The sequence below is a fragment of the Somniosus microcephalus genome, chromosome 6 (assembly GCF_052327205.1).
Source record: "Somniosus microcephalus isolate GS21.2 chromosome 6, FLI_Smic_1.0, whole genome shotgun sequence".
NCBI classification, from domain to species: Eukaryota; Metazoa; Chordata; class Chondrichthyes; order Squaliformes; family Somniosidae; genus Somniosus; species Somniosus microcephalus.
Window position 1 is genome coordinate 196,442,162 of NC_140992.1, and position 27,374 is coordinate 196,469,535.

The 27,374-nt window shown below is 43.9% G+C and overlaps 1 protein-coding gene across 1 annotated transcript; it reads left to right on the forward strand.

The window, feature by feature from the left end:
* Window positions 1–23: 23 nt before the first annotated feature.
* On the forward strand, window positions 24–24,283 carry fbxl8 (F-box and leucine-rich repeat protein 8). The gene is made up of 4 exons (XM_085991168.1): window positions 24–217; window positions 14,387–14,440; window positions 15,163–15,373; window positions 21,925–24,283. The coding sequence occupies exons 3-4, from the start codon at window positions 15,237–15,239 to the stop codon at window positions 22,901–22,903; spliced, it is 1,116 nt and encodes a 371-aa protein (XP_085847294.1). The 5' UTR covers window positions 24–217; window positions 14,387–14,440; window positions 15,163–15,236; the 3' UTR covers window positions 22,904–24,283.
* The last annotated feature ends 3,091 nt before the right edge of the window (window positions 24,284–27,374 follow it).

Genomic DNA, 27,374 nt, shown 5'->3' on the forward strand with positions numbered 1-27,374 from the left:
CTGGCATTTCGCGCATGGGCGGTGCGGACTCGGTGGGTCGGGGTCGGGACCTGGGCTCTCGCTCGCCCCCTGCCACCCCTGCTCTGGTGGTGCGATTCACTTCTCGGCCTCCAGCGCCAGCTGGTACCGGCACCTGGGGCTCTTGGTCAGCGGTCTTTAGCTGATCCCATTCACAACCCTTTCCCCTCCCCAACAAATCTGACCAGAAGAGAGAGAGGTAAGGAAAAATGGAGGGGAGCAAGCAGAAAGAGAGAGACAAGGAGGAGAGAAAAAGAGAAACGGGGGGCGAGAGAAAGACAACACACACACACCAGGAAAATGAGAGTGCACTAAAAAGGGAGAAGAGTTACATATAGACAGACAGTGAAACGGGGAGAGACACAGAAAGGAAGTGTGAGAGATGAAAGAGGGGATGAGTAAGGGTGAAAGAAAGACTTGCATTTCAATAGCGCCTTTCTCAACCTCAGGACATCCCAAAGCGCTTTACAACTAGCTTTGAAGTGTGGTCACTGTTGTAATGTAGGAAAATGCAGCTGCCAGTTTGCATACACAGCAATGTCCCACAAACAGCAATGAGATATCATGACCGAATACTCTTTTTTAGTGATGTTGGCTGAGGGATAAATATTGGCCTGGACACTGGGGCGAACTCCTATGCTCTTCAAAATAGTGCCATGGAATCTTGGGAGGGCAGACGGGGCCTCGGTTTAATGCCTCATAGACAGGGAAGTAGTAGAGAGAAAAATAGAAATAAGGGAGGATAGAGGAAGGCAAAATTGCACTTATAAACACATTTCTTAGTTTCACAACAATGAATTACTGTTGCAGCGCAGTCACTCGTGTTGCGGCAGCCAATTTACACATCGCAAAGTCCCACAAACTGCAATTCGATGAATGACCAGTTAACTTCTTTTGGTTGAGGGATGAATGTTGACCAACAGCTTCAAATAGTGCCATGGCATCTATTAATCCATCTGAACAGGAAGGCAGGATCTCAGCTTAATGTCTCATCAGGAAAGACAGCACCTCTTGCAATGCAGCACTCCGTCAGTACTGCACTGAAGTATCAGTCTAAATTACCTGCTCAAGCCCTCTGACTCCGAGACGAGAGTACTACAAACTGAGCGAAACTAACACTAAGTGAGGAAGAAATAGGCGAAGGAAAGAGAGAGGTTTTTTTTCAGGGAGAGCAGCGTCAGTATTTTTAAAGGATACAAGAGTTTTTTTGTGGAGCTGGTTGTTTAAAAAGTTTACATTTTGGGAACAACCGAATCAGATTGTTTATTCAGATTGCAGCTTTATTGTTGAGGTTGTCATTGCATGAGTAAGTCGTGAGCAAATGTGGGCTTAAAGTATTAAAATGTTGTTTTACTCCTCAGCTTCTAGATTTTGCTTCAGTAACATTAGTGAAACAGTTTGGGTGGAGATAAGGAATAATAAGGGGAAAAAAACACTAGTGGGTGTAGTCTATAGGCCTCCGAACAGTTGCAACTCTGTTGGACGGAGTATTAATCAGGAAATAGTTGAGGCTTGTAATAAGCGAACAGCTATAATTATGGGGGATTTTAATTATCATATTAACTGGACAAATCAAATTGGGCAGAGCAGCCTTGAGGATGAGTTCATTGAGTGTATTAGGGATGGGTTTCTTGAGCAGTATGTAACTGAACCGACCAGGGGGCAAGCAACCTTAGATTTGGTCCTGTGTAATGAGACAGGATTAATTAAAAATGTCCTAGTAAAGGATCCCCTTGGAATGAGTGACCATAACATGGTTGAGTTCCATATTCAATTAGAGGGTGAGAAGGTTGGATCTCAAACAAGCGTGCTGAGCTTGAATAAAGGAGACTATGAAGGTATGAGAGCGGAATTAATTAGAGTGGACTGGGAAAATAGATTAAAGGGTAAGACGGTACATGATCAGTGGTGTACATTTAAGGAGTTATTTTACAACTTCCAAAAAATATATATTCCACTGAGGAAAAAAGGGTGTAAAAGAAAAGATAGCCATCCGTGGCTAAGTAAAGTAATTAAGGATAGTATCCGACTAAAAACAAGGGCATATAAGGTAGCCAAATCTAGTGGGAGGATGGAAGATTGGGACGTCTTTAAAAGACAGCAAAAAATAACTAAAAGCTTGATTAAGAAAGGGAAGATAGATTATGAAAGTAAATTAGCAAAAAATATAAAAACAGACAGTAAAAGTTTCTATAGTTATATAAAAAGAAAAAGGGTGGCTAAAGTAAATGTTGGTCCCTTAGAGGATGAGACTGGGAAATTAATGGTGGGAAACATGGAGATGGCAAAAACACTGAACAATTATTTTGTATCAGTCTTTACAGTAGAGGACACTAAGAATATCCCAACACTGGACAAACAGGGGGCTCTGGGGGGGAGGAACTAAATACGATTAAAATCACTAAGGAAGTGGTACTTGGTAAAATAATGGGACTCAAGGCGGATAAATCCCCTGGACCTGATGGCTTGCATCCTAGGGTCTTGAGGGAAGTAGCGGTAGGGATTGTGGATGCATTGGTAATAATTTTCCAAAACTCACTGGACTCAGCAAAGGTCCCGACAGATTGGAAAACTGCTAATGTAACACCCTTATTTAAAAAGGGTAGTAGGCAGAAGGCTGGAAACTATAGACCTGTTAGCCTAACATCTGTGGTTGTCCATTATTAAGGAGACAGTAACGGGACATTTGGATAAACATAATTTAATAGGACAAACTCAGCATGGTTTCATGAAGGGGAAGTCATGTTTGACAAATTTGCTTGAGTTTTTTGAGGAAGTAACATACAGGGTGGATAAAGGGGAACCAGTGGACGTAGTGTATTTAGACTTCCAAAAGGCATTTGACAAGGTGCCACACAAAAGATTATTGCTCAAGATAAAAAATCATGGGATTGGGGGTAATATTCTGGCGTGGGTGGAGGATTGGCTCTCTAACAGAAAGCAGAGAGTTGGGATAAATGGTTCGTTCTCAGATTGGCAACCAGTAACTAGTGGTGTTCCGCAGGGGTCAGTGCTGGGTCCCCAACTCTTTACAATCTATATTAACGATTTGGAGGAGGGGACCGAGTGTAACATATCAAAGTTTGCAGATGATACAAAGATGGGACGGAAAGTAGTGAGTGAGGAGGACATAAAAAACCTGCAAAGGGACATAGACAGGCTAAGTAAGTGGGCAGAGATTTGGCAGATGGAATACAATACTGGAAAGTGTGAGGTTATACACTTTGGCAGGAAAAATCATAGAGCAAGTTATTATCTTAATGGCAAGAAACTGGAAAGTACTGTAGTACAAAGGGATCTGGGGGTCCTGGTGCACGAAACTCAAAAAGTTAGTATGCAGGTGCAGCAAGTGATCAAGAAGGCCAATGGAATGTTGGCTTTTATTGCTAGGGGGATGGAATATAAAAACAGGGAGGTATTGCTGCAGTTGTACAAGGTATTGGTGAGACCGCACCTGGAATACTGCATACAGTTTTGGTGTCCATACTTAAGAAAAGACATACTTGCTCTCGAATCAGTACAAAGAAGGTTCACTCGGTTAATCCCGGGGATGAGGGGGTGGTCATATGAGGAGAGGTTGAGTAGATTGGGACTCTACTCATTGGAGTTCAGAAGAATGAGAGGCGATCTTATTGAAACATATAAGATTGTGAAGGGGCTTGATCGGGTGGATGCGGTGAGGATGTTCCCAATGATGGGTGAAACTAGAACTAGGGGGCATAATCTTAAAATAAGGGGCTGCTCTTTCAAAACTGAGATGAGAAACTTCTTCACTCAGAGGGTGGTAGGTTTGTGGAATTTGCTCCCCCAGAAAGCTGTGGAAGCTACATCATTAAATAAATTTAAAACAGAAATAGACAGTTTCCTAGAAGTAAAGGGAATTAAGGGTTACGGGGAGCGGGCAGGAAATTGGACATGAGTCTAGGTTCGGGATGGTCATGGCCCTGTGGGTAGTGGAGCGGGCCCAGGGGCCGTGTAGCCTGGTTCTGCTCCTACTGTGTTCTAATTCTGTTAGATTTCAGGAGATGGTTTTATTCCTGTTCCTGGCTGGGGTGGAGATCGCCTTTACAGAAGGTAAGTACTGTAGAAAATATAGGGACAGAGTGATCTCCTGGAAGAATTTCGATCGCCTAGATGGGTCGGAGAGGAATTTCCCAGATTTTTTTCTCCCAAATTGGCCATTGGGTCTTTATCTGGTTTTTCGCCTCTCCCGGGAGATCACATGGGTTCGGGTGGATGCAGAGTGATAGAAGATTTGAGGTTGGGATCAGATCAGCCATGATCTTATTGAATGGTGGAGCAGGCTCGAGGGGCCGATTGGCCTACTCCTGCTCCTATTTCTTATGTTCTTATGTTAAGTCAGCCCAACCAAATTGAACAGAAAAACACAGAAAACATACCTGGCCATTGTCACTTTGCTTCATAATTTCTTCAATTATGCCTGAGGTAACAGTGTTAAAGGTACCCAATTGGGAAAAAAACTGTTCAACAGTGGAAGGTTGCCAATTCTTATTCAGTCATGATGGCTTTAAGGGTATGTGTGACATCATTAAAAAGACAATCCAGAAGTGAAGGAACTGAGAGAGAAGGCAGAGAGTGAGTGATTTTCAGATAGTGAGAGGCCTTGCATCACAACCCAACCCATTCCCAAACAGTGAGACAACTTGCACAGCAAACCAAATCATCTCCAGTTAGACATGGTGATAGATTTTATTGTAGCGGGAGTGAGTGGGCCCATGGTTTGGGTTTACTAGTCTGTAGAAAGAAGAGTTAAGCTATGTCACTAGGTTTGGAATAAACTTCAAAAAACTGGAGAAAGATAAACCTGGTAACTAAAGTCAGAGGCCTAGAAATTCGGTTGGTAGTGCCAGCGATTAGCGCCTAAAGAGCCCGAGAATTGGGGCGTTACCCAATTTTCGGGTGGGCGCTGTGAATATAGCGCCACCTCCCATATTGAGTATGATTGTAGCGCCGGCGCTAACGCTTTGCGCGTGCCCGCGGGCGCAGGCAGATCATGACGTCATTTCAGTGTGCAACGCCATTTTTGTGCCCCGGACCGGATATTCAGTGGCGCCCGCAACCTTTCCGCCTGGCGCTATTAGTGACAGTTGGATGGAGCGTTCCCAGGCCCTTCTCGGACTCGGGGGGCGCTATTTAAAGGGGACAGCACCAGTATAAAAGCTGCAGCCATTTGGGCTGGCCATTCTGATCGTTGCTGGAGAGAGTTGCTGACCTTCTGCTGGACAGTAATTTTCTCATTGAGCCTTCGGAGGCATTGGCACTGGCAGCTTGAGGGCCCGGCTCCCGAGCTGGTGATGCAGCATCTGAAAGCGGGGAGGTGGAAGAGTGGCTTTAGCAAAAGGACAGGTTCGCAGCAAGGGATGCCAGATTGCGGCAAGGCTATGACATGGGTCCACAGTTAGAAAGCATGCTGGCGGGGGGAACAAGTAGAAGAAGACAGTTGTAAGAGGTGAGAACCTTACCATCGCTGTCGACAATGGGGTCGGTAGCTGCAGTGGTTACAGGACCACTCAGACGTCCTCCAAGAATCTGGTGGACTCTCTCCTCGAGATCCGTGAGAGTGAACACTTGTGGAGGTCCTCCACCGGTGCGAAGCTGGTCTTTGCCAATCCTCGCCAGCATGGACTGCAGGGGAAAGGAGGGGAAGTTATGTTACCTGATGCCCTGAGTGATCATCTCATGCCCCCCATGGTGCAAGAGCCCTTACATGATGCCCTGAGTCAAATGTGCATGTGTGTGCCCAGAAAGGGCCATGGGTGCTTGCTGGCAGATGGCCAATGGGGCACAGGCCAACCTGTAGCCATAAAGTCAGGTGCAAATGAAGGGATGCAGAAGTTTGCAGGAACAACACCCACCCTCACGACCCGAGTGAGGTCGTTGAATTTCTTTCTGCATTGGACAGGGCTCCTGGTCACCATGCTGCTGGAGTTGACCCTCTGGCATACATCCCTCCAAGCTCGTCGGTAGTCCTTATGATTCGGCCTCCTGCCATTATCTGGGTAGAGAACATCTCGCCGGCGCTCCACTGCGGCCACCAATTGCTCCAGAGCCTCATTGATGAAGCGCTCTGCTCTCTGTCTCACCTTCTCCATCTGGTCCAAGTTTTTATCGCCAGAGAAGGGCCTGCGCCGATTCTGAGGCCTGCAAGGCGCAGAGTGTGGATGCTGAAGCTGACTGACCCACCCCTTTAAGAGCTGGCCGGCGCCTGGAAGTCTCGTGGTCATCGGTAATTGAGAGCACCTGCGCTGAGCCCATCCGCTCCGATATTGGGTTGCGCCGGAAGTTTAGTGCCTTAGGAGTCCCGTGTAATGCCTGAATTCGCGCCTCAATCCCCTTTAGGGGTGATGCAACCCAATATCGCGCCAGGCGGCGCTAAGTTTCGTCTGACTATAAACTTTGTGCAGCGCCAGTTCTAACGCCTCAAGCGGGGCTATACCCAATTTCTAGGCCAGACTGTCTAACGTCAGTGGTGGGAAAACTAGATGGAATATCCAACACAGAAACAGGCCATTCGGCCCAACCAGTCCATGCCAGCGTTTATGCTCCACTTGAGCCTCCTCCTGTCTTTCCTCATCTAACTCTATCAGCATAACCCTCTAGGTTTCTATAGATATATTTCTTAAGGCTAAAGGGATCAAGGGATATGGGGAGAAAGCAGGGACAGGGTACTGAATTTGGATGATCAGCCATGATCTCATTAAATGGTGGAGCAGGCTCGAGGGGCTGAATGGTCTACTCCTGCTCCTATCTTCTATGTTTCTATTCCCTTCTCCCTCATATGCTTGTCTAGCCTCCCCTTAAATGCATCCATACTATTCGCTTCAACCACTCCCTGTGGCAGCGAGTTTCACATTCTCACCACTCTCTGGGTAAAGAAGTTACTTCTGAATTCCCTATTTGATTTCTTGGTGACTACCTTGTATTGATGGCCTCTAGTTTTGCTCTTCCCCACAGGTGGAAACATTCTCTCTCTGTCTACTCTATCAAAATCTTTCATAATTTGAAAGACCTCTATTAGGTCACCCTCAGCCTTCTCTTTTCAAGAGAAGATAGACCCAGCCTGTTCATCCTTTCCTGATGGGTATAACCTCGCATTTCTAGTACCATCCTTGTAAATCTATTTTGCACACTCTCCAGTGCCTCCACATCCTTTTTATAATATGGTGACCTGAACTGTACACAGTATTCCAAGTGTGGTCTAACCAAGGTTCGATACAGGTTTAGCATAACTTCTCTACTTTTCAATTCTATCCCTCTAGAAATTAACCTTAGTGCTTGGTTTGCTTTTTTATGGCCTTATTCATCTGCATTGCTACTGGAGACCTTTGTCAAGAACAAAATTAATTCTCACTTGGAGAAGCAGGGGTTGATAATGGACAGCCAGCATTGATTTGTTAAAGGCAAATCATGTCTGACTAACCTGATGGAGTTCTTTGATCAACAGAGAGGGTTGACCAAGGTAGTGCAGTAGATGTATGCAAGGACTTTCAAAAAGGCATTTGATAAAGTACCACATAACAGGCTTACTCGGAAAATAGAAGCACATGAGATTAAAGGGACTTTGGTACGGAATTGGCTAAGGGATAGGAGGCAGAGAGTAGTGGTGAATGGATGTTTTTCTGACTGGAGAGAAGTATATAGTGGGCTCCCCCAGGGATCGGTATTAGGACCATTGCTTTTCTTCTTGTATATAAATGACCTGGACTTCGGTATAAGGAGTACAGTTTCAAAGTTTGCGGTGATACAAAACTTGGCAACGTAGTAAATAGTGAGGAGGATCGTAGCAGACTTCAGGAGGACATAGACAGACTGGTGAAGTGGGCAAACACATGGCAGATGCAAATTAATGCGGATAAGTGTGAAGTGATGCACTTTGGGAGGAACAACATGGAGAGGCAGTATAATCTAAATGGTACTATTTTGAGGGGTTGCAAGAGCAGAGGGACCTAGGGGCGCACATTCACAAATCTTTAAAAAGTGGCAGGGCAAGTTGATAAGATGGTTAAGAAAGTGTGTGGGATGCTTGGCTTTGTAAATAGGAGCGTTGAATACAAAAACAAGGAAGTCATGCAAAACCTTTACAAATCATTGGTTAGGCCTCAGCTGGAGTATTGTGTACAATTCTGGGCACCACACTTTAGGAAGGATGTCAAGACCTTGGAGAGGATACAGAGGAGGTTTACCAGGAATGAGGGACTTCAGTTATGTGGAAAAATTGGAGAATCTGGGATTGTTCTCTTTAGAGCAGAGAAGGTTAAGGGGAGACCTAATCAAGATATTAAAAATGATGAGGGGTTTTGATAGAGCAAGTAGGGAGAAATTATTTCCTCTGGCAATTGAATCGGTAACCAGAGGTCATAGATTTAAATTAATTGGCAAAAAAATTAGAGGGAAAATGAGGAGAAATCTTTTCACACAGAGGGTTGTTAAGATCTGGAATGCACTACCTGAAAGGGTGGTGGAATCAGATTCCATAGGAACTTTCAAAAGGCAATTGGACATGTTGTTTAAGAGGACTACAGTAATTTGCAGGGTTATGGGCAGAAAACGAGGGTGTGGGACTAAATTGGAGCGCTCTTTCAAAGAGCCGGCACAGGCACAACGGGCCAAATGGCCGCCTCCTGTGCTGTAAGATTCTATGTGCTGTAATCCTGTCGGTGCTACCTTGTATCTGTATGTTCGCTCTGCTGCAGGTGCTGATAGACACACTGCCCTGCTTCAAGTTGTGTGTCACCCTAGTTATATGTGGGCTTTATGTTGAATTGCCAACTGAAACAGTGAAAATATTTTTACCCTGTATCCATTTTGAAATGAAACTTTGTATCAATAATGAAGTGTGGGGAAACTCCCAGCCTATCTTCTCCGACATGGCCATTGTTTGTATGATGGATGCCTTCAATGGAAAGAGGAGGTTTGAAATCACTCAGTCCAAGTTGATCCCAAGGTCCTGTCTGCTGTTTCCAGATGTTTAGCTGTAAAAGAAGTTGACAATAAGCACATTAATGAGCTTGTTAATGTACCAGTTGTTTTACTGGTTAATGTACCGGACTGACTGGGTGTCTTCAATGATGGTGGTAATGAAAGGGAATGATAAAGGTCGCTCTGCATCAATCGAAAATCACTTAACAGTGCCCTCAAAGGTAATCACTACTCACTTTCAACCATAGGTGATGTTCTGGCTGAACTAGTGCAAGTGAAACTGTTCACCGCTGTGAACCCAAAGAGTGGGACTTAGTATGTTCTATTAGATGAAGAATCTGCTGACTATCTTTTCAAGATTGTTGGGAAGATGCAGATAGTTACTGTTGGAATCTCTGCAGCTCACAATGAATTTCAGAGATGCTGTGAGCTGCAGAGATGCAAAAAGGCATGAGGCACTTAAAAAAGAAGTCAGGAATTACTTACTGTTGTAGTGAATGACATTTTAGGTTAGGATACAGATGGACAGGACCACAGCAACTGGAGGCCCCGATGAAACAATGCCAATAAAAAAGTATCAATATGAACAAGGATAACATGAGGTTAAAGGATCAAGAAATGAAATATGTGGGCCTTCAACCCAAGAAGATGAACTCCAACCAGATGCTGCAAATGAGAGATCCAAAGAATGCTTGGAATGACTAACGACATCAAGTGGGTCCAGAGATGCCCTGATGTAACCACATCTCTCTCTGAGCTACTGAAGAAAGAACATGACTTCACATGGGACTGTTGCCATGAGAAGTGTCAGGATGAGGTCAAGAAAATCATCTCTCAACCACCAATGATACCACAAGAAAAGATTGGCATTGTTTTAGGATGCAATTCCACAGTGTGACATGTCTAAAAAAGATACAGAAAAATCAGCCAATGCCTCAAGGTGTCTAATGGAAATGGAGAAAAACTGATGGAAAAATTGAAAACGAACTCTTCGTCAGTGTTTCTGGTTTGGAGAAATTGGAGCGGTACTTCTTTGGAAAGAGGTCACAAATCGCTTGAAACCAAGTTGAAAAATAATCAAACAGCTGCAGAGAATAATGTTCAAAGCTACAAAGTTGTCCATGAAAGAGGCAAGGAGATGTTTCTTGCTGACAGGTTAAGTGGATCTAGTATACTCCACACTGCCAGAAAGGGAGACAATGATGATGTTGTGTCAATAGACTCAAGTTTGGAAACGGCAAAAGAAATAAACATCAGTATGCTGCATTACTTGCCCCCACCTGAAGATGGGGGACCAAGATTCAGCAAGCTATTTGAGTAGGCGAAGATCTTGAGAATGTTAGAAATGATAATAAGCAATGGGATGGCTTGCCACAAAGAGAAGTAGCACGCAGATTTCTGGATATTAAAGCATTACAGCTGAACTGAGCACACAGGATGGGCTGATACTCAAAACAAATCAGGTAATGAAATCATTGTCTGAGACGGGAGAAAGCCCACAGTCCACATTGAAATCCAAAGCTGTCTTTGGAGAGGTGATTTACTGACCTCCAGTGGAGATAGAGACATGCACATGCATATGTCTAAATGTGATACTGCAAGGAGTAAGATTAACTGAAGTGGAACTACCTAGCTCCAATAGCGACATAGCTACAATAACTGAGCACAGAAGAAGAGACCATGGCTGTTCTTCAACAAAACGGTGAGCCAGGTCTAAACCAGCACAGCAACAAGAACCCCAGGTGTAAAAGACTCTGAACAGCACCATGAACAACAAGCCGGCTACCCTAAAGATCAGGACTGATCGAGCGGGGCTAAAACCTCGTAACAAGGCGTTTACCTACCAGTGACTTTGTCATTGTTTAAACTGTTGTTAGTGGAGCTGTTGAACTGAGTTTGTTGTTGAAGTGTTTGTGTGTACACATTTACTTTCTTTCGAGGAGGGAGATGTATTGAATTGACATTTTTGAATTAATAGTGAGAGTAAAACTATTGCCTGACCTGGAGTTTTGTATGATTGACAGCTGCAGTGCAGAATTAAGGTGGGCAGTAACGAGCACTGGAATAAACCCCAGTTGTTTCTTAAAAGCAACCCATATGTTTATCAGCTGTTGAATGAAACATAAACACTTGAAATGCCCTGCACCAACACACCTGTTGCTAAACTAACTACCCATGCGATCCCAGCTCACAACACAGAATGCTCACAATTCAAACCAATGTAATCCGCCCTGTCCCTCTGACCCACTCCAAACCTGCCTGTACCTCTGGGTCCCCTCCACTTGCCTGACTACTGTGAGCTTTAACCTCGCCTGCTGTGTGACTGCTCCTATCTTTCTCTGCTTTGCTTTCTCTTCTTCACTTTCACCGGCAGTGAAAATCTAATGCGTGGGTTCCAGCACCTTGTATATAGAATAATGGATACCTGGAGATCAGGCTGGAATCTGCTTTTTTTTTTTAAATTATTTGTTTTATGGGATGTGGGCATCACTGGCAAGGCCAGCATTTATTGCCCATCCCTAATTGCCCTTGAGAAGGTGGCATGGTTTACATTTAGAATAACAGCTTCCCACGAGTGAGTTAGAGTCTGGAATCTAATTGAAGCGTTCAGATGGTTTATATGTTTGATTCTGCCACAAGCAATCTGTTATTAAATGTAACCATTCTGATGAAAGGTCATCGACTTGAATGTTTCTCTCAGCAGAGTGTTTCCAGCGTTTTCTGTTTTTATATTAAAATTAACCCTATGTGGATGGTGTAGAATAATAGCTCTCCAGCTACAATGGCACCACATTACGGTACAGTCACTCCCAGTCAGGGTGATGACACACTGTGATTTTCAGTGATGGCGAATCTCAATTTTTAAAGCAATAGATTGAACTCAAATAGGCCAACATGTGATTTTCCAAATGTGGGCTGGCAGGACGGAGCCTTGCTCATCATGAGCACATATCGAGAAGTCTTGGGCACACGCTCACAATTCATAGAATCATAGACATTTACGGCACAGAAGCACCCTAATCCCACTTTCCAGCTTTTGGTCCATTTCCTTGTAGGTTACGGCACTTAAAGTGCATATTCAAGTACTTTTTAAATGTGATGAGGGTTTCTGCCTCTACCACTCATTCAGGCAGTGAGTTCCAGACCCCCCACCACCCCTCCTGGGTGAAAAATATCTACTCCAGTCCTCTCTAAACCTCCTACCAATTACTTTAAATCTATGACCCCTGGTTATTGACCCTTCTGCTAAGGGAAATAGGTCCTTCCTATCCACACTATCTAGGCCCCTCATAATTTTATACACCTCAATTAAGTCTCCCCTCAGCCTCCTCTGTTCCAAAGAAAACAACCCCAGCCTATCCAATCTTTCCACATAGCTAAAATTCCCAAGCCCAGGCAACATCCTCGTAAATCTCCTCTCTGCCCTCCCTAGTGCAATCACATCCTTCCTGTAATGTGGTGACCAGAGCTGTACACAGTACTCTAGCTGTGGCCTAACTAGTGTTTTATACAGTTCTAGCATAACGTCCCTGCTCTTATAGTCTATGCCTCGGCTAATAAAGGAACGTATTCCGTATGCCCTTTTAACCACCTTATCTACCTGTCCTGCTACCTTCAGGGATCTGTGGACATGCACTCCAAAGTCCCTCTGTTCCTCTACACTTCAGTATCCTACCATTTATTGTGTATTTCCTTACATTGTTAGCCCTCCCCAAATGCATTACCTCACACTTCTCCAGATTGAATTTCATTTGCCACTTTTCTGCCCACCTGACCAGTCCATTGATATCTTCCTGCAGTCTACAGCTTTCTTCCTCACTATCAATCACACGGTCAATTTTTGTATCATCTGCAAACTTCATAATCATACCCCCTACATTGAAGTCTAACTCGTTGATATATACCACAAAAAGCAAGGGACCAAATACTGAGCCCTGTGAAACCCCAGTGGAAACAGCCTTCCAGTCACAAAAACACCCATCGACCATTTCCCTTTGCTTCCTGCCACTGAGCCAATTTTGGATCCAACTTGTCATTTTCCCTTGGATCCCATGGGCTTTTACTTTTCTGACTAGTCTGCCATGTGGGACCTTGTCAAAATTGTTGCTAAAATCCATGTAGACTACATCAAACGCGCTACCCTCATCAACCCTCCTTGTTACCTCCTCAAAAAATGCAATCAAGTTAGTCAGAAATGACCTTCCCATAACAAATCCATGCTGACTGTCCTTGATTAATCTGTGCCTTTCTAAATGATGATTAATACTATCAGAAATTTTCCAATAATTTTCCCACCACCGAGGTTAGGCTGACTGGCCTGTAATTACTCGGTCTGTCCCTTTCTCCCTTTTTAAACAATGGTACTGTAGGAATTGACGAATGAGATCGACACAGGAGAACAATCAAACAGGTCTTTACTCAACGGAGATGCCACGAGGACTGCCTGGGCAGCCCCGTGGATTGCGACGTGACATCGCGTTTTCCCGTGCTCTTAAAGGGGCCACGCCCCGTACATGCAAACTCTATATACAAAACACAGTAATGCCTAACACAATGGTACAGGTTTAGGCTGGTGTTAGAACATCATTAAAGAGAATTATATACAGTTAGTCAGAGTCATTCAGTGGTTCCGCCACAGTACAATGTTAGCAGTCCTCCAGAGCCATATCTATAGCCAGAGAGGATTGGAAAATGATGGTCAGAGTATCCGCTATTTCCTCCTTTGCTTATCTTAACAGCCTGGGATACATTTCATCCGGGCCTGGCGATTTATCTACTTTCAAATATACTAAACCCCTTAATATTTCCCTTCTCACTATATTTATCCCATCTAATATTTTACACTCCTCCTTAACTGCAGTGTCTGCATCATCCTAGTCTTTTGTAAAGACAGATGCAAAGTATTCATTAAGAACCATACCCACGTCTTCCACCTCCACATACAGGTTACCTTTTTGGTCTGTAATAGGCCCAACTCTTTCTTTAGTTATCCTCTTGCTGTTTGTGCATTTATAAAACATCTTTGGGTGTTCCTTGATTTTACATGCCAATATTTTTTCATGCCCTCTCTTTACTTTCCTAATTTCCTTTTTAATTTCACCCCTGCACTTTCTATACTCCTCTAGGCTTTCTGCAGTATTGAGCTCTCGGTACCTAACATGCTTCCTTTTTTTGCCTTATTCTGTATGCTCCATGACATCCAGGGGACTCTATCTGTTAATTTTAATGGACGGAAAATTGTGGGGACCACACCTGTGATTTCCAGTATACAATCCCGGAGGGCGAGACTCCAACCTGGCAACAAGCATTCCAAATAGCACCAACGCAGTGTGAATACCATGCATCACCAGAAAGAAACTTGTGACTTTTTTTTTGTTTGTGAGTTATTTGTGTCAATCTGTTATTTATTGTATATTATTCATTATAGGATCAAATTCAACAGCGGATAAGCTCACTGGAGAGTCACAGTATTAACACGCAGGTATGTTGCAAAGAGGCTGACAGAGCCTCACAACAACAACAACTTGTATTTATATAGCACCTTTAACATAGTAAAACGTCCCATGGTGCTGCACAGGTGTATTTTAAGACAACAAATTTGACACCGATCCACATAAGGATAAATTAGGGCAGGTGACCAAAAGCTTGGTCAAAGAGGTAGGTTTTAAGGAGCGTCTTAAAGGAGGAAAGAGAGGTAGCGAGGCGGAGAGGTTTAGGCAGGGAATTCCAGAGCTTAGGGCCTAGGCAACAGAAGGCACGACCACCTATGGTTGAGCAATTATAATCAGGGATGCTCAAGAGGGCAGAATTAGAGGAGCACAGATATCTAGGGGGAGGAGGGTGGGGAGGGGGGTGTTGTAGGGCTGAAGGAGATTACAGAGATAAGGAGAGGCGAGGCCTTAGAGGGATTTGAAAACAAGGATGAGAATTTTGAAATCGAGGTGCTGCTTAACTAGGAGCCAATGTGTAACAACGTGCAAATTCCTGTCGGCTAGAGATGTGGATCGCCCGTCAACTGAATTACAACCTGCCAATCGCTCATAGTTCTAAGTGCAGTACTGATTGGCCCTGGGTGGTCTAGAGTAGATGAAATAGTCTGTGCAATATTACTCTTACACTGTGGAAAGTCCCATCTCATAAAATGAAAGATTTAGACAGGGTTCAGAAACGGCCCTGCAATAACTAACATCATTATTGTTGCAGGGTACCCCTGTGCACGGTTGTCATCTCCCAAGGAGTCGGGTTTGTGTCGAACTCGTAGGGAAGCTCTCCAATGAATGGAGATCCCCGAGGAGGTCCTGGCCATGATATTTTCCTACTTGTCGGTGTGCGAGAGGCACTCGGCCTCGCGGGTCTGCAGAAGATGGGCAGAGGCTGTTGTTTCTCCTGCTGTGTGGCATTACTCAGCAGTGAGGTGAGTAGTCATTCTGCCGCTTTTGTCTCTCCATATGGGTAGAAGCCATTGCATACAGTACCCATTGCAGGTAACCCTTTAAATACTGGATTTTATAACATGCTGGTGTTGGCTGTCACTGAACAAATAAAACCATTTTTTTGGTAAATGTTGTTCCAGTCAAGCTGAATAATGTCCTTGCTGGGGAATAGATGTTGAGTCAGGGGCTGATAGTTAGGGGGCCCCCTCTTCCCATTACACATTTGTTCCAGTCAGTTATGTGTAGCCTTTTCCTATAAGTGTATACAAAATGTATAGCTAGAATTATACAGTACAGAAGGAGGCCATTCGGCCCATTGTGTCTATGCCAGCTCTTTGAAAGAACTATCTAATTAGTCCCACTCCCCTGCTCTTTCCCCACAGCCCTGCAAATTTTTCCTTTTCAAGTATATATCCAATTCCCTTTTAAAAGCTACTATTGAATCTGCTTCCACCACCCTTTCAGGCAGTACATTCCAGATCAGAGTTGTTCTGATCTGGAAGATTTTAGTGTTTGGAAGAGCAAAGATGGTGTCACCCAAGGCAGCATCGATGAAAATGCAGTATGCGAACAGCTTTTCTTGACGGCATATTTTGGGGAAGAAACATGATGAGCTCTGTTAGAAGCATATTTCAGTAGCACCAATAACTTCTACGTTGCAGTAATGTGTGCATGTGTCGCAGCTGAAAGGTTGTCTGGATACTTTGCATACTGTCTCATTGACAGTAAACTCATTGCGTCATACATCCTGTGGCTATATACTATGAGTAGGCACATTCTGAGTAGCCTTCCTGTTGTATCAAAACATCTTCCTCATTGGCTCCTATAACCTATGGATTTGGGGTTCTGCATTCACTCACTTTGGCCACCTCAATCAGGCATCTCTATCAATGTCCCCATCAGAAAGAAAAGAAAGAACTTGCATTTATATAGCGCCTTTCACAATCTCAGGATGTCCCAAAGCATTTTATAGCCAATGAAGTACTTTTGAAGTGTAGTCACTGTTGTAATGTAGGAAATGCGGCAGCCAATTTTGCACACAACAAGCTTCCGCAAACAGCAATGAAATAATGATCAGATAATCTGTTTCTTGAGGGTTAAATATTAGTCAGGACACCGGGGATAACTCCCCTGATCATCATCAAATAGTGCAATGAGAACTTTTTCGTCCACCTGAGAGGGCTGACGTCTCATCTGAAAGACGGCATCTCCAACAGTGTAGCTCTCTCTCTCGGTACTGCACTGGAGTGTCAGCCTAGATTATGTGCTCAAGTCTCTAGAGTAAGACTTGAACCCACAATCTTCTGACTTGGAGGTGAGGGTCCGACCACTGAGCCCGGCTGACACCTTGAGGTGCCCCTTAGTTCCAAACACCTCCTGCACTGCAGCAGCACATCGAGGGCAGCATCTTCAAATGGGCCAGAATTGCTCCTCTGCCTTCCATTGCTCGACAATAAAATCTATGCTGCAGTAATGTGTGCATGTGTAAAAGAGCTGAAAGGTTGTCTGAGTACTTTGCATACTGTCTCATTGAGGCATTGGGTATTCTGTGGCGATTGTCTCACCTCCTGATTCCCCAAAGCCTTTCCTACAAGGCACAAGTAAGGAGTGTGATGGAATACTCTCCACTTTCCTGGATGAGTGCAGCTCCAGTAACATTTAAGAAGATCGATACCATCAGGACAAAGCAGCCTGCTTGATTGGCACCCCATCCACCACCTTAAACATTCACTCCCTCCACCACCGGCGTACTGTGTCTGCAGTGTGTACCATCTACAAGATGCACTGCAGCAACTCGCCAAGGTTTCTTCGGCAGCACCTCCCAAACCCGCGACCTCTACCACCTAGAAGGACAAGGGCAGCAGGCGCATGGGAACACCACCACCTCCAAGTTCCCCTTCAAGTCGCACACCATCCTGACTTCGAAATATATCGCCGATCCTTCATCGTCACTGGGTGAAAATCCTGGAACTCCTTCCCAAACAGCACTGTGGGAGTACCTTCACCACACGGACTGCAGCAGTTCAAAGAGGTGGCTCACCACCACCTTCTCAAAGGTAATTAGGGATGGGCAATAAATGCTGGCCTTGCCAGCGATGCCCACATCCCATGAACGAATATTTTTTAAAAATCCAAATATTGGTTTGCTGTTTTCATTGCAACTCCCATTAAGAGTTGCTGTTTCACCTCGTGTCCTGTCCCCACCCCCAAGTCAGCACATTCCCTGCGCCTGGGGCAATCTTATAAGGAACCTATGTAATCAGATGAGGTTAGCTTGCCCAGGAAAAATGCATAGCAGTGTATACGCTGTGATCTTATTCCATTGGCAGCACGATGGGTCTGGAATATCTCCAGTGAGATTTCAAACCTCATGGATCTAAAACTGCCTCATCTGAAATCCAACATGGTGTGGAGATGCCGGAGTTGGACTGGGGTGGACAAATGTAAGAAGTCACACAACACCAGGTTATAGTCCAACAGCTTTATTTGCTTGTGATTTCAAATAAAGCTGTTGGACTATAACCTGGTGTTGTGTGACTTCTTACATGAAATCCAGCAGGCATTGATGTCCTTTAAACTGTTTTTGTGAAGATAGGATATTTTGGGGGGTTTAAATAGGTGTGATGTGCACATGGTATGGAGATTGGAACAAAAAGATGCACATCACTCATAAAATGATAGAATCTTTGAAAGAAACCACAAATGAAATACATGGCTGTGGGTGATGTTGCAGTCACACATGACAATGTTTGGTGATATTGTCACTCCAGTTGTACTGTCTATAGAATGTTAAAGCAGAGTGCTTATTCAGCCAAATGAAATGATTGACCAGATCTTAACCTACAGGGTGTGTTCTAAGAATGCAACAAAAGTAAGGACTCCTTCACTGATTCCGTACACACTGCTTTATGAAGCTTATCTGTAAAAGTGTGCACAGAATCTGTTTTGCAGATGTTCTGTTGGAGGAGAGATCTGCATGTTTTGAAAGTTGAAAGAGTTGGCCAATATTTGGAGGGTTGAGAAGCACACTGAGCACAAAGACAGTCTGAGAACCCTAGTTGAAAATGCTGGAATGAATTCTGGATTATTTAGTACTTCCCATGTGTGAGGATTTAAAAGAAAAATTTAATATTTTAAGCTAAGGGGGAGGAATACCAGCATTGGAGAGGAGAGACAAGGTGCACAGAGGACTGGGAGAGACGGGATGCACAGAGGGCTGGGAGAGACAAACAGCATTGGAATAAAGAGGAGTTCAGAAATAGGAGGGATCAGACATGAGAAATGCAAAGCAGATAAAGGCCGGTTTGGAGTGCACGTGTGTAAATGCATGGAGCATGGTAAATAAGGTTGGTGAGCTGCAGGTACAAGTAGCCGCATGGGACTATGATATAGTGGCAATAACAGAGACCTGACTCAAACAAGGAGAGGATTGGGAACTTAATAATCCTGGCTACAGGGTATTCAGGAAAGATAAGGAATGTAAAAAGGGGGGGGCGGCAGTTAGCAGTATTGATCAAAGATACTATTACAGCAATGGACGATGTATTTGAGGGTTCAAAGACCGAATTTATTTGGTTAGAATTAAGGAACAATGGAAGAGTTATTACACTACTGGGTGCATGCTATAGGCCGCCAAATAATGGGAAGGAGATAGAGGAGCAAATTTGCAGGCAAATTGCACAAAGACGCAAGAACTACAGAGTAATGATAATGGGGGACTTTAATTATCCTAATTTAGACTGGGAAAATAACAGTGTAAAGGGAAATGAGGGGGAGGAATTCCTGAAATGTGTAGAAAAGAACTTTCTTGATCAGTGTGTTTCCAGCCCAATGGGGAATGAAGCAGTGCTGGATCTAGTTCTGGGGAATGAAGTGGGGCGAGTGGAGCATGTTTCAGTGGAAGAGCATTTGGGAAACAGTAATCACTATCATTAGGTTTAGAGTAGTTATGGAAAAGGACAAGGAAAAACCAAATGTGAAAATACTCAACTGGAGGAGAGCTAATTTCATTGAGTTGAAAAGGGAATCTGGCCCGGGTGGATTGGAATCAAAGGTTACCAAGTAAAACAGTAAATAAGCAATGGGAGGCCTTCAACAAGGAGATAGTTCAGGTACAGACTAGACATATTCTCACGAAGGGGAAAGGAAGGGCATCCAATGTTAGAGTTCCCTGAAGTTTTAAAATGAAACAGAAAAAGGAGGCTTATGATAAATGTCGGGTTCATAATTCAGTAGAGAACCAAAGTGAATACAGAAAGTAGAGGAGAACTGAAAAAGGAAATAAGAGGGGCAAAGAGAGTGTAAGAGAATAGATTAGTGGGTAACATAAAAGGGCACCCAAAAGTCTTTTAGAAGCATATAAATAGTAAAAGGATAGTCAAAGGAAGTGGGGGGCGTGGTGTGATTATGAACCAAAAAGATCATCTTATGAGATCAGAGGGCATGGCCGAGGTACTAACTGAGCACTTTGCATCTGTCTTCATTAAAGAAGAGGATGCTGCCAATGTCACAGTAGAGGAGATAGTAGAGAAATTTGGATTGGATAAAAATAAAGAGGAGGTACTTAAAATATTGGCAGCGCTCAAAGTAGAAAAGTCACCTGGTCTGGATGGGATGCATCCTAGGTTGCTGAAGGAAGTAAGGGTGGAAATTGTAGAGGCTCTGGCCACAATTTTCCAATCCTCCTTAGATATGGGAGTGGTGCCAGAGGCCTGGAGGATTGCAAATGTTATCCCCCTGTTCAAAAAAGGTGAGAGGGATAAACCCGGCAAATACAGGCCAGTCAGCATAATGTCGGTGGTGGGGAAACATTTAGAGACAATAATCTGGGACAAAATTAATTGGCACTTGGAAAAATATGGGTTAATAAATGACAGCCAACACGAATTTGTTAAAGGCAAATCGTGTTCGACTAACTTGATTGAGTTCTTTGATAAAGTAACGGAGAGGGTTGATGAGGGTAGTGTGGTTGATGTGTATATGGGTTTTCAAAAGGCGTTTGATAAAATACAACATAATAGACTTTTTAGCAAAATTAAAACCCATGGGATTAAAGGGGCAGTGGCTGTGTGGTTGGCTAAGGGATAGAAAGTAGAGGGTAGTGGTGAGCTGTTGTTTTTTAGACTGGAGGGAGGTGTGCAGTGGTGTCCCCCCAGGGGTTGGTGTTGAGATCACTGCTTTTTTTTGATATATATTAATGACCTGGATTTGGGTATACAGGGCATAATTTCAAAGTTTGCAGATGACATGAATCTCGGAAATGTAGTAAACAGTGAGGAGGATAGTAACAGACTTCAGGAGGACATAGATTGGTGAAATGGGCAGACACATGACAGATGAAATTTAATGCAGAGAAGTGTGAAGTGATTCATTTAGGTAGGAAGAATGAGGAGAAGCAATATAAATAAATAGTATGTTTTTAAAAGGGGTGCAGGAGCAGAGGCCTGGGGGTGTCTACACAAATCTTTGAAGGTATCAGGACAAGTTGAGAAGGCTGTTAAAAAGGCATATGGGATCCTTGGCTTTATAAATAGAGGAATAGATTACAAAAGCAAGGAAGTTATACTAAACCTTTATAAAACACTGGTTAGGCCCCAGCTGGAGTATTGTGGCCAATTCTGGGAATCACACTTTAGGAAGAATGTCAAGGCCTGGGAGAGGGTATAGAGGAGATTTACTCAAATGGTACCAGGGATGAGGGACTTCAGTTATGTGGAGAAGCTGGGGTTGTTCTCCTTAGAGCAGAGAAAGTTAAGAGGAGATTTGATAGAGGTGTTCAAAATCATGAAGGGTTTTGATAGAGTAAATAAGCAGAAACTATTTCCAGTGGGAGAAGGGTCGGCAACCAGAGGACACAGATTTAAAGTGAGGGGAAAAAAAATTACGCAGCGAGTTGTTGTGATCTGGAATGCACTGCCTGAAAGGGTGGTGGAAGCAGATTCAATAGTAATTTTTAAAAGGGGATTGGATAAATTTGCAGGGCTGTGGGGAAAGAGCAGGGGAGTGGGACGAATTGGATAGCTCTTTCAAGGGGCCGGCACAGGGACGATGGGCCGAATGGCAGCCTCCTTCTGAGCTGTATCATTCTATAATTCTATGATAATCTCTACCCACTCTAACAACATGTAACTATTGTGGTTGATTCTATGATTCTGTTGTCAGTCCAAAGGAAACAGTTGGAGTATTAACAGTTGGGCAAAGTGAAGCCTGTTTCTGTGGCCCCATTTAATCCTTTTTCATTCCATATTCACGTACAATAAGCTGGATCAGTGCTTGTGCATGATTCTGAAATGGCATTGCTGTCTGTCTATTATAAACAAAATTTTGAGATAAGTAAATCCTTATTAAGCCCCAATTTGATCCGAGCTTACAGTAGGCACGGCTGGAGCAGTCAGCCTTATTGCGTGTAGTCTGACTTTATTGCAGTCCTGGCTTATTGCAGGAGCACATTCCATTCACCGTGTTTTCTTTGAACTGGGCCTTGTTTGCGAGGTATGTTTGTACTAACAGCTTGCTATGTTTTTGACAACAGCTGTGACTCCGGAGAGGAAGATGACCAGAATGTCCGCGCATTCTGCCTGTTCCGGCGTAGTGTTAAATATCTGAAGATTTTGTGTGATCAGTCTTTGGAAGCAAATCGCAACAACTTTGTTCAAATTCTGCACAACATGGCTGAATCGTCAACAGATCTGTTGGGCCTCTCCATTGTGTGCACTGGAGAAAATCCTTACTTCTATTCTGGGCAAGACTTGCTGCAAAGTGTCAGAAGTCTATTCAAAACAAATTCTTGTTCACATCTCCGACACATTGACTTCCGGAGAATGCCGTTCACTTTGGATGATGGCACCATTCAACTTGTTACCAGCAAAAGTCCATGTTTGGAGAGTCTGTTCATCAATAATAAGACGTTTGTGTGTAAAGTGACTTCAGAAACCCTTGAGGAGGCCCTGAGGTATTGCCCAAAGTTATCTGCTCTCGGATTGTTCTATGCAAGCCTGACAGAAAATGTCCTTGCTGAGCTGCTGAATGCCAAACGCCCACCATTGAAATTCCTTCAGCTACACTGTGAGCGTGTGGACAAATATAACCCAGCTATCTCGGCTCAGATGTGGGAGGCTGTGGCAAAGAGACACCCAACTCTCTCTGTGGACATTGAGCTGGATCATACAGTCCCTGCTAAGAAAATACCTCAAATACTGCAGCCTGCTATCCCAGTGGCCAGTCTAGAATTAAACACCTTCACGTTTATGGTGGAGCAAGTCAACTTTATCTCCCAGAACTACTGTAGTACTTTGAAAAGGGTGGTCCTGCAGACAACATCCTCTGATGAACTGAACGGGGCCTTGATGGGACTGGCATCTTGCTGCCTGTCTTTGGAGGAGATTCACTGCTACTGCGTGGTGTCGGCGGATGTCGTGCAAGCTTTCCTCCTTCACTGCCCCAGACTCCGCAAATACACACTGAAAACATCCAAAGAACCACACCCCTGGCTGCCAGAAATTCTGCAGTGAATTTGGGAGTCAAGCTGGACTGACCATACTTGTCTTCTGACTTGTAAAGGAATCCTCTATTGATTCTGCTCTATCGAGCTTATCTTCAAAAGTGTGCAGCACAGAATCTGTTTTGTAGAGGTTCCCTCCGAGGAGAGACCTGTGTGTTTTGAAAGTTCAAAGTGTCAACTCCCAACAAAAGGGTCTGGTATCGTAAAAGGCACTGACAAGTATCAACTTTCTGGCCCCCGCGCAACCAACAGCTATGCAATAGTGCAACTACTGGGAGGAGGATGAGGTGAACGATTGTCTCCTAACCCCCCCCCCCCCCAACTCTTTGCACATGGTTATGTCTCTGGTGGTGGCCCATTCTTTATGTGCGTATCCTGCTCAATCAGCAGAACTCTCTCCTTGGCCTTCTAAACACACCAGAAACAATTGAGCACATCGGAGTATTTGCATCATAATGTGAAATTATGTTGTGACCTAAAGCTGCATCTTGACGTGAGCACTCGTGACACACCAGGCCAGCTCAGCCTCTGTTTGCAGGTACATAACTTGCATATTTTTTAAATCATGTATGGTATCCAGTTCCTCTACTCCCCTGTAGGTCGACTGGACGACGATTATTTTGGAAAATAAAGAGCCAGTTTTCTGTGCAGGTGGCAAAGCCGGGCTCTCTCTTTCACAACGCAGCCTCCAGTGGGAATAGAGGAGAGGAGAGCAGAGACACAGGACAGTATAATACACGGGCCATGGTCGCTTTTGTGTAGCAGTACGGACCACTGCTCGAGTTGCCAGGTGGATAGTTGACTCGCCCTATATGCTACAGTTCAGAGCCACTTCAATACCAAGTGCAATCAGAGTTGCACTTTTTGTGTAGTATTTACAGTAACACAGTTCAGTGTTTCACTCTGTCCCTGCTCACCCTGCATTGTCATCATTTTTGCCTTTTTCATTAACTTCATTTTAATTTTGCAAAATGCAAGGATTATGTCCGCACAAATGAACCACATAATCAGCAGAGTCCAGAAATGGGATTTCACTGCTTGGCCATTTACTTATTTTTTTTATTTTTTTTTTAACTTTTTGCTTTTCCATTGACACCGGATGTTATAATCTGTTTAGAGTTGATTTTGGTGATGGTTTGTGGGTGTTAGTGGAGATGTGAAAAGAGTCATATATGGCTCAGGAGTGCCACAACTTCAGTTTTGTGGCTATCTCCACATTTTATATTGTTCCTAATTATCACTGTTAACTAAGGGAAATTCCAAAAATCTAGAATCTATAAATTGTAATTTTATATAACTTTGTGATAAGTTAAGAATTCAAGTCACCTGATAACACTATTTAATGCAATGGCTCCTTTTTCTATATGTAATAAAAAATACAGGTACTTTATTTTTATCGTTTATACTCAAGTACTATTGTCTTGTATGTAGGATGCCGAGCAGGACCCTTGGAAATACAACCAGGAATGATTTTCTCTTGTGGAGATATGACCAGTTGACTTACCTCACTCCGTAATGCAGGCCTTTTCTTTGATCTTGGATGTCTGCAGTCCCGTACTGTGAATCTTCCCAGGTCACCTTTCTACTTCCTCCTTGTCCCTCACAACCTTGAAGGAGGTGAGAAGGTATCATGCTGTGAGGGCCTCTTTAATTGTTGAAAATAACTGAAATGTTTATTTACCATTCTGATACATTTGTAGATAAGTGCCTACCCATGAATAAGGGACTTGCTCCTCCCTATCTCTGTAATCTCCTACAGCCCCATAACCCTCTGAAATTGTTGCGTTCCTCTAATTCTTGCCTCTTGTGCCTCCCCGATTTTAATCCTCCACCATTGGCTGCGGTGCCTTCAGCTGCCTGGGCCCTAATCTCCCTCCATAAACCTCTGCCTCTCTACATCTCTCTCTCCTCCTTTAATACACTCCTTAGAACCTACCTTTTTCACCAAGCTTTTGGTCACCAACTATTAGCTTCTGTGGCTCAGTGTCAAATTTTGTTCGATAACAATCCTGTGCAGCACTTTGGGACATTTTACTATATTAAAGGCGCTATATAAATGCAAGTTGTTGTTGAGAAACTCTGTACCCATCAGTCAGTGATGGTACAAATATTATATGCTGTGATATAACACTCCTACATTAATACATGATTCATTACTGGATATAACACTTACGTATAGTATATTTATTTACAAATATTTTTTTTTTAGAGATACTCATTTCTTAGTTTCCAGTCATTTGGGTTTTGGTATATGGCACCTTGTACCTATTATACAAAGATCCCTCGCTGAACTGTGCTGAGTTGCTATTTTAATTGCAGCGTTGAATTTGGATTGGTCCACTCTGAGTGTAAATTCGTTTTTTGTTTTGGCGGATCCAAGTGGTTAAGCTATTTCTTGTTTTAATCTCAAGGCTGCATTAATACAAGGGCAGAATAATTTTTTAAAAGACACCGACAGATGTGAAGATGCCCCACATATCTCTAGCTACGAATATACTTTACGATAGCAAAATATCCCCCCCCTTTCCTTTTGTTTCTCTCCCACACCTGGCAGCTATCTATTGCCCTGCCAGTACACTTTACACCTAATCTCAGCCTATTACCATCTCGTCTAGCTTCTAATCTCTTTTACTTCTTTTGTTTTTTATTCTTTTGTCCGATCGCAGCCCTGCCTTCGATCTAGTTTCTTTTCGTTCCAGTTTTGAAGAAGGGTTCGACCCGAAACGTCAACTCAAATTTCTCTCCACGGATGTTGCCTGACCTGCTGAGTTTTTCCAGCATTTTCTGTTGTTATTACGAATATACTTTAGCTTAGTTTGAATAAAACTAGAATAAAAACATTCAGAGGAACTGTAGTGTCCGTGTGTAGATAAAGACACTGAAGACAGGGGTTGGTTCATAGGTATTTACTAAGCAAGTCTGGGGGGGGGGGTTTCTAAAGGATATACACAATACACAGGCTTATATAGCCCAAGTGGCAATTACCGGCATTACGCACACCTGGGGCTCTTAAAGGCACATACACCATAATTGCTCTTAAAGGCACATACACCACAATTCCTCCCCTTCTAGCTAACTAGTACATCATATTTTAAGTAATTATTAATTACATGTTATATGCAAAATAATATACATTGCTGTATTAATTAATTATAAGTTAGTCTCTCAGGAGGCTTCCTGACTCGGTCCGGATAACGCCTCGGGGGTGTAGTAGTTTCTGGTGGTGTAGTAGGTTCTTCTGGCAAGGCTGATTCGGCTTGAAGTCCAGTGTCGGGTTCATCGGGCTCCAGTATCACCGGATCGGAGGTAGATATGGGTATCTCTACTTCATCGTTAGATGTATAGAGTGGTGGTGTAGGTTGTCCCTTTTCGGATGATTTGATGATTTGGTCAGCATGGCGCCTTATTATGCTGTCTCCGATGTCCACGGTATACATCAGTGGTCCTAATCGTGTGCAGATAGTTCCAGGCTGCCATTTCTCGGTACGGTAGTCCCGGGCCAAAACCGGTTGGCCTATCTGGAAGGCCCTAGTTGGCCTTTCATTCATGCCCTGAAACTGCCGGTTCTCCACGTCCCTTCGGATGTTGGGCTTGACCAAATCCAGCCGGCATCTTAGGTTTCTATTGTAGAACATCATGGCGGGAGTTTGGTTAGTAACCATATGCGTTGCATTCCTATATGCAAATAAGAAGTTATCCACCTTGTGCTGAAGTTTTATGTCTTCATTACCCATGGCCTTGATGGCCTTCTTGAAGGTCTGGACAAACCTTTCAGCCAATCCATTGGTGGCGGGATGGTATGGGGCGGACGTGTAGTGCTTTACCCCATTGTTCTTTAAGAACTTTCTGAATTCTTCGGACACAAATTGCGGTCCATTATCAGAACATATCTGCTCCGGCAGCCCATTCCTGGCAAATATGGTCCTTAATACTGTGATGGTTTTTTCCGTGGTGGTGGAGGACATCTTTATTACCTCCGGCCACTTGGAGTGTGCATCAACTGCGATTAAGAACATTGAGTCCATAAATGGACCAGCAAAGTCGATGTGCACCCTTTGCCAGGGAGATGAGGGCCACTCCCATGGATGTAGAGGGGCCTGTGGCGGAGCATTTTGGACCTTCTGGCATCCTAGGCAGCTCTTGGTCATGTCTTCGATGTCTCCATTGATACCTGGCCACCATACAAACGCCCTAGCTAGGTTCTTCATTTTCACTCCACCCAGATGCCCCTCGTGAAGCTCCTTTAGCACTTTATCCTGGAGTTTGGGTGGAATCACCACTCTGGATCCACACATCAAGGTTCCTCGGCACACTGACAGCTGTTCTCTTCTTTGCGAGAATGCTGGCAACAGTGGTTCGCCATGTGCTGGCCATCCCTTCACTGTTAAATCGTAGACCCATGAGAGAGTCGGGTCATTTCTTGTCTCCCTTTCAATGGCAGAATTTGTCACCGGTAGACATTCCACTATGGTAGAGTGGAA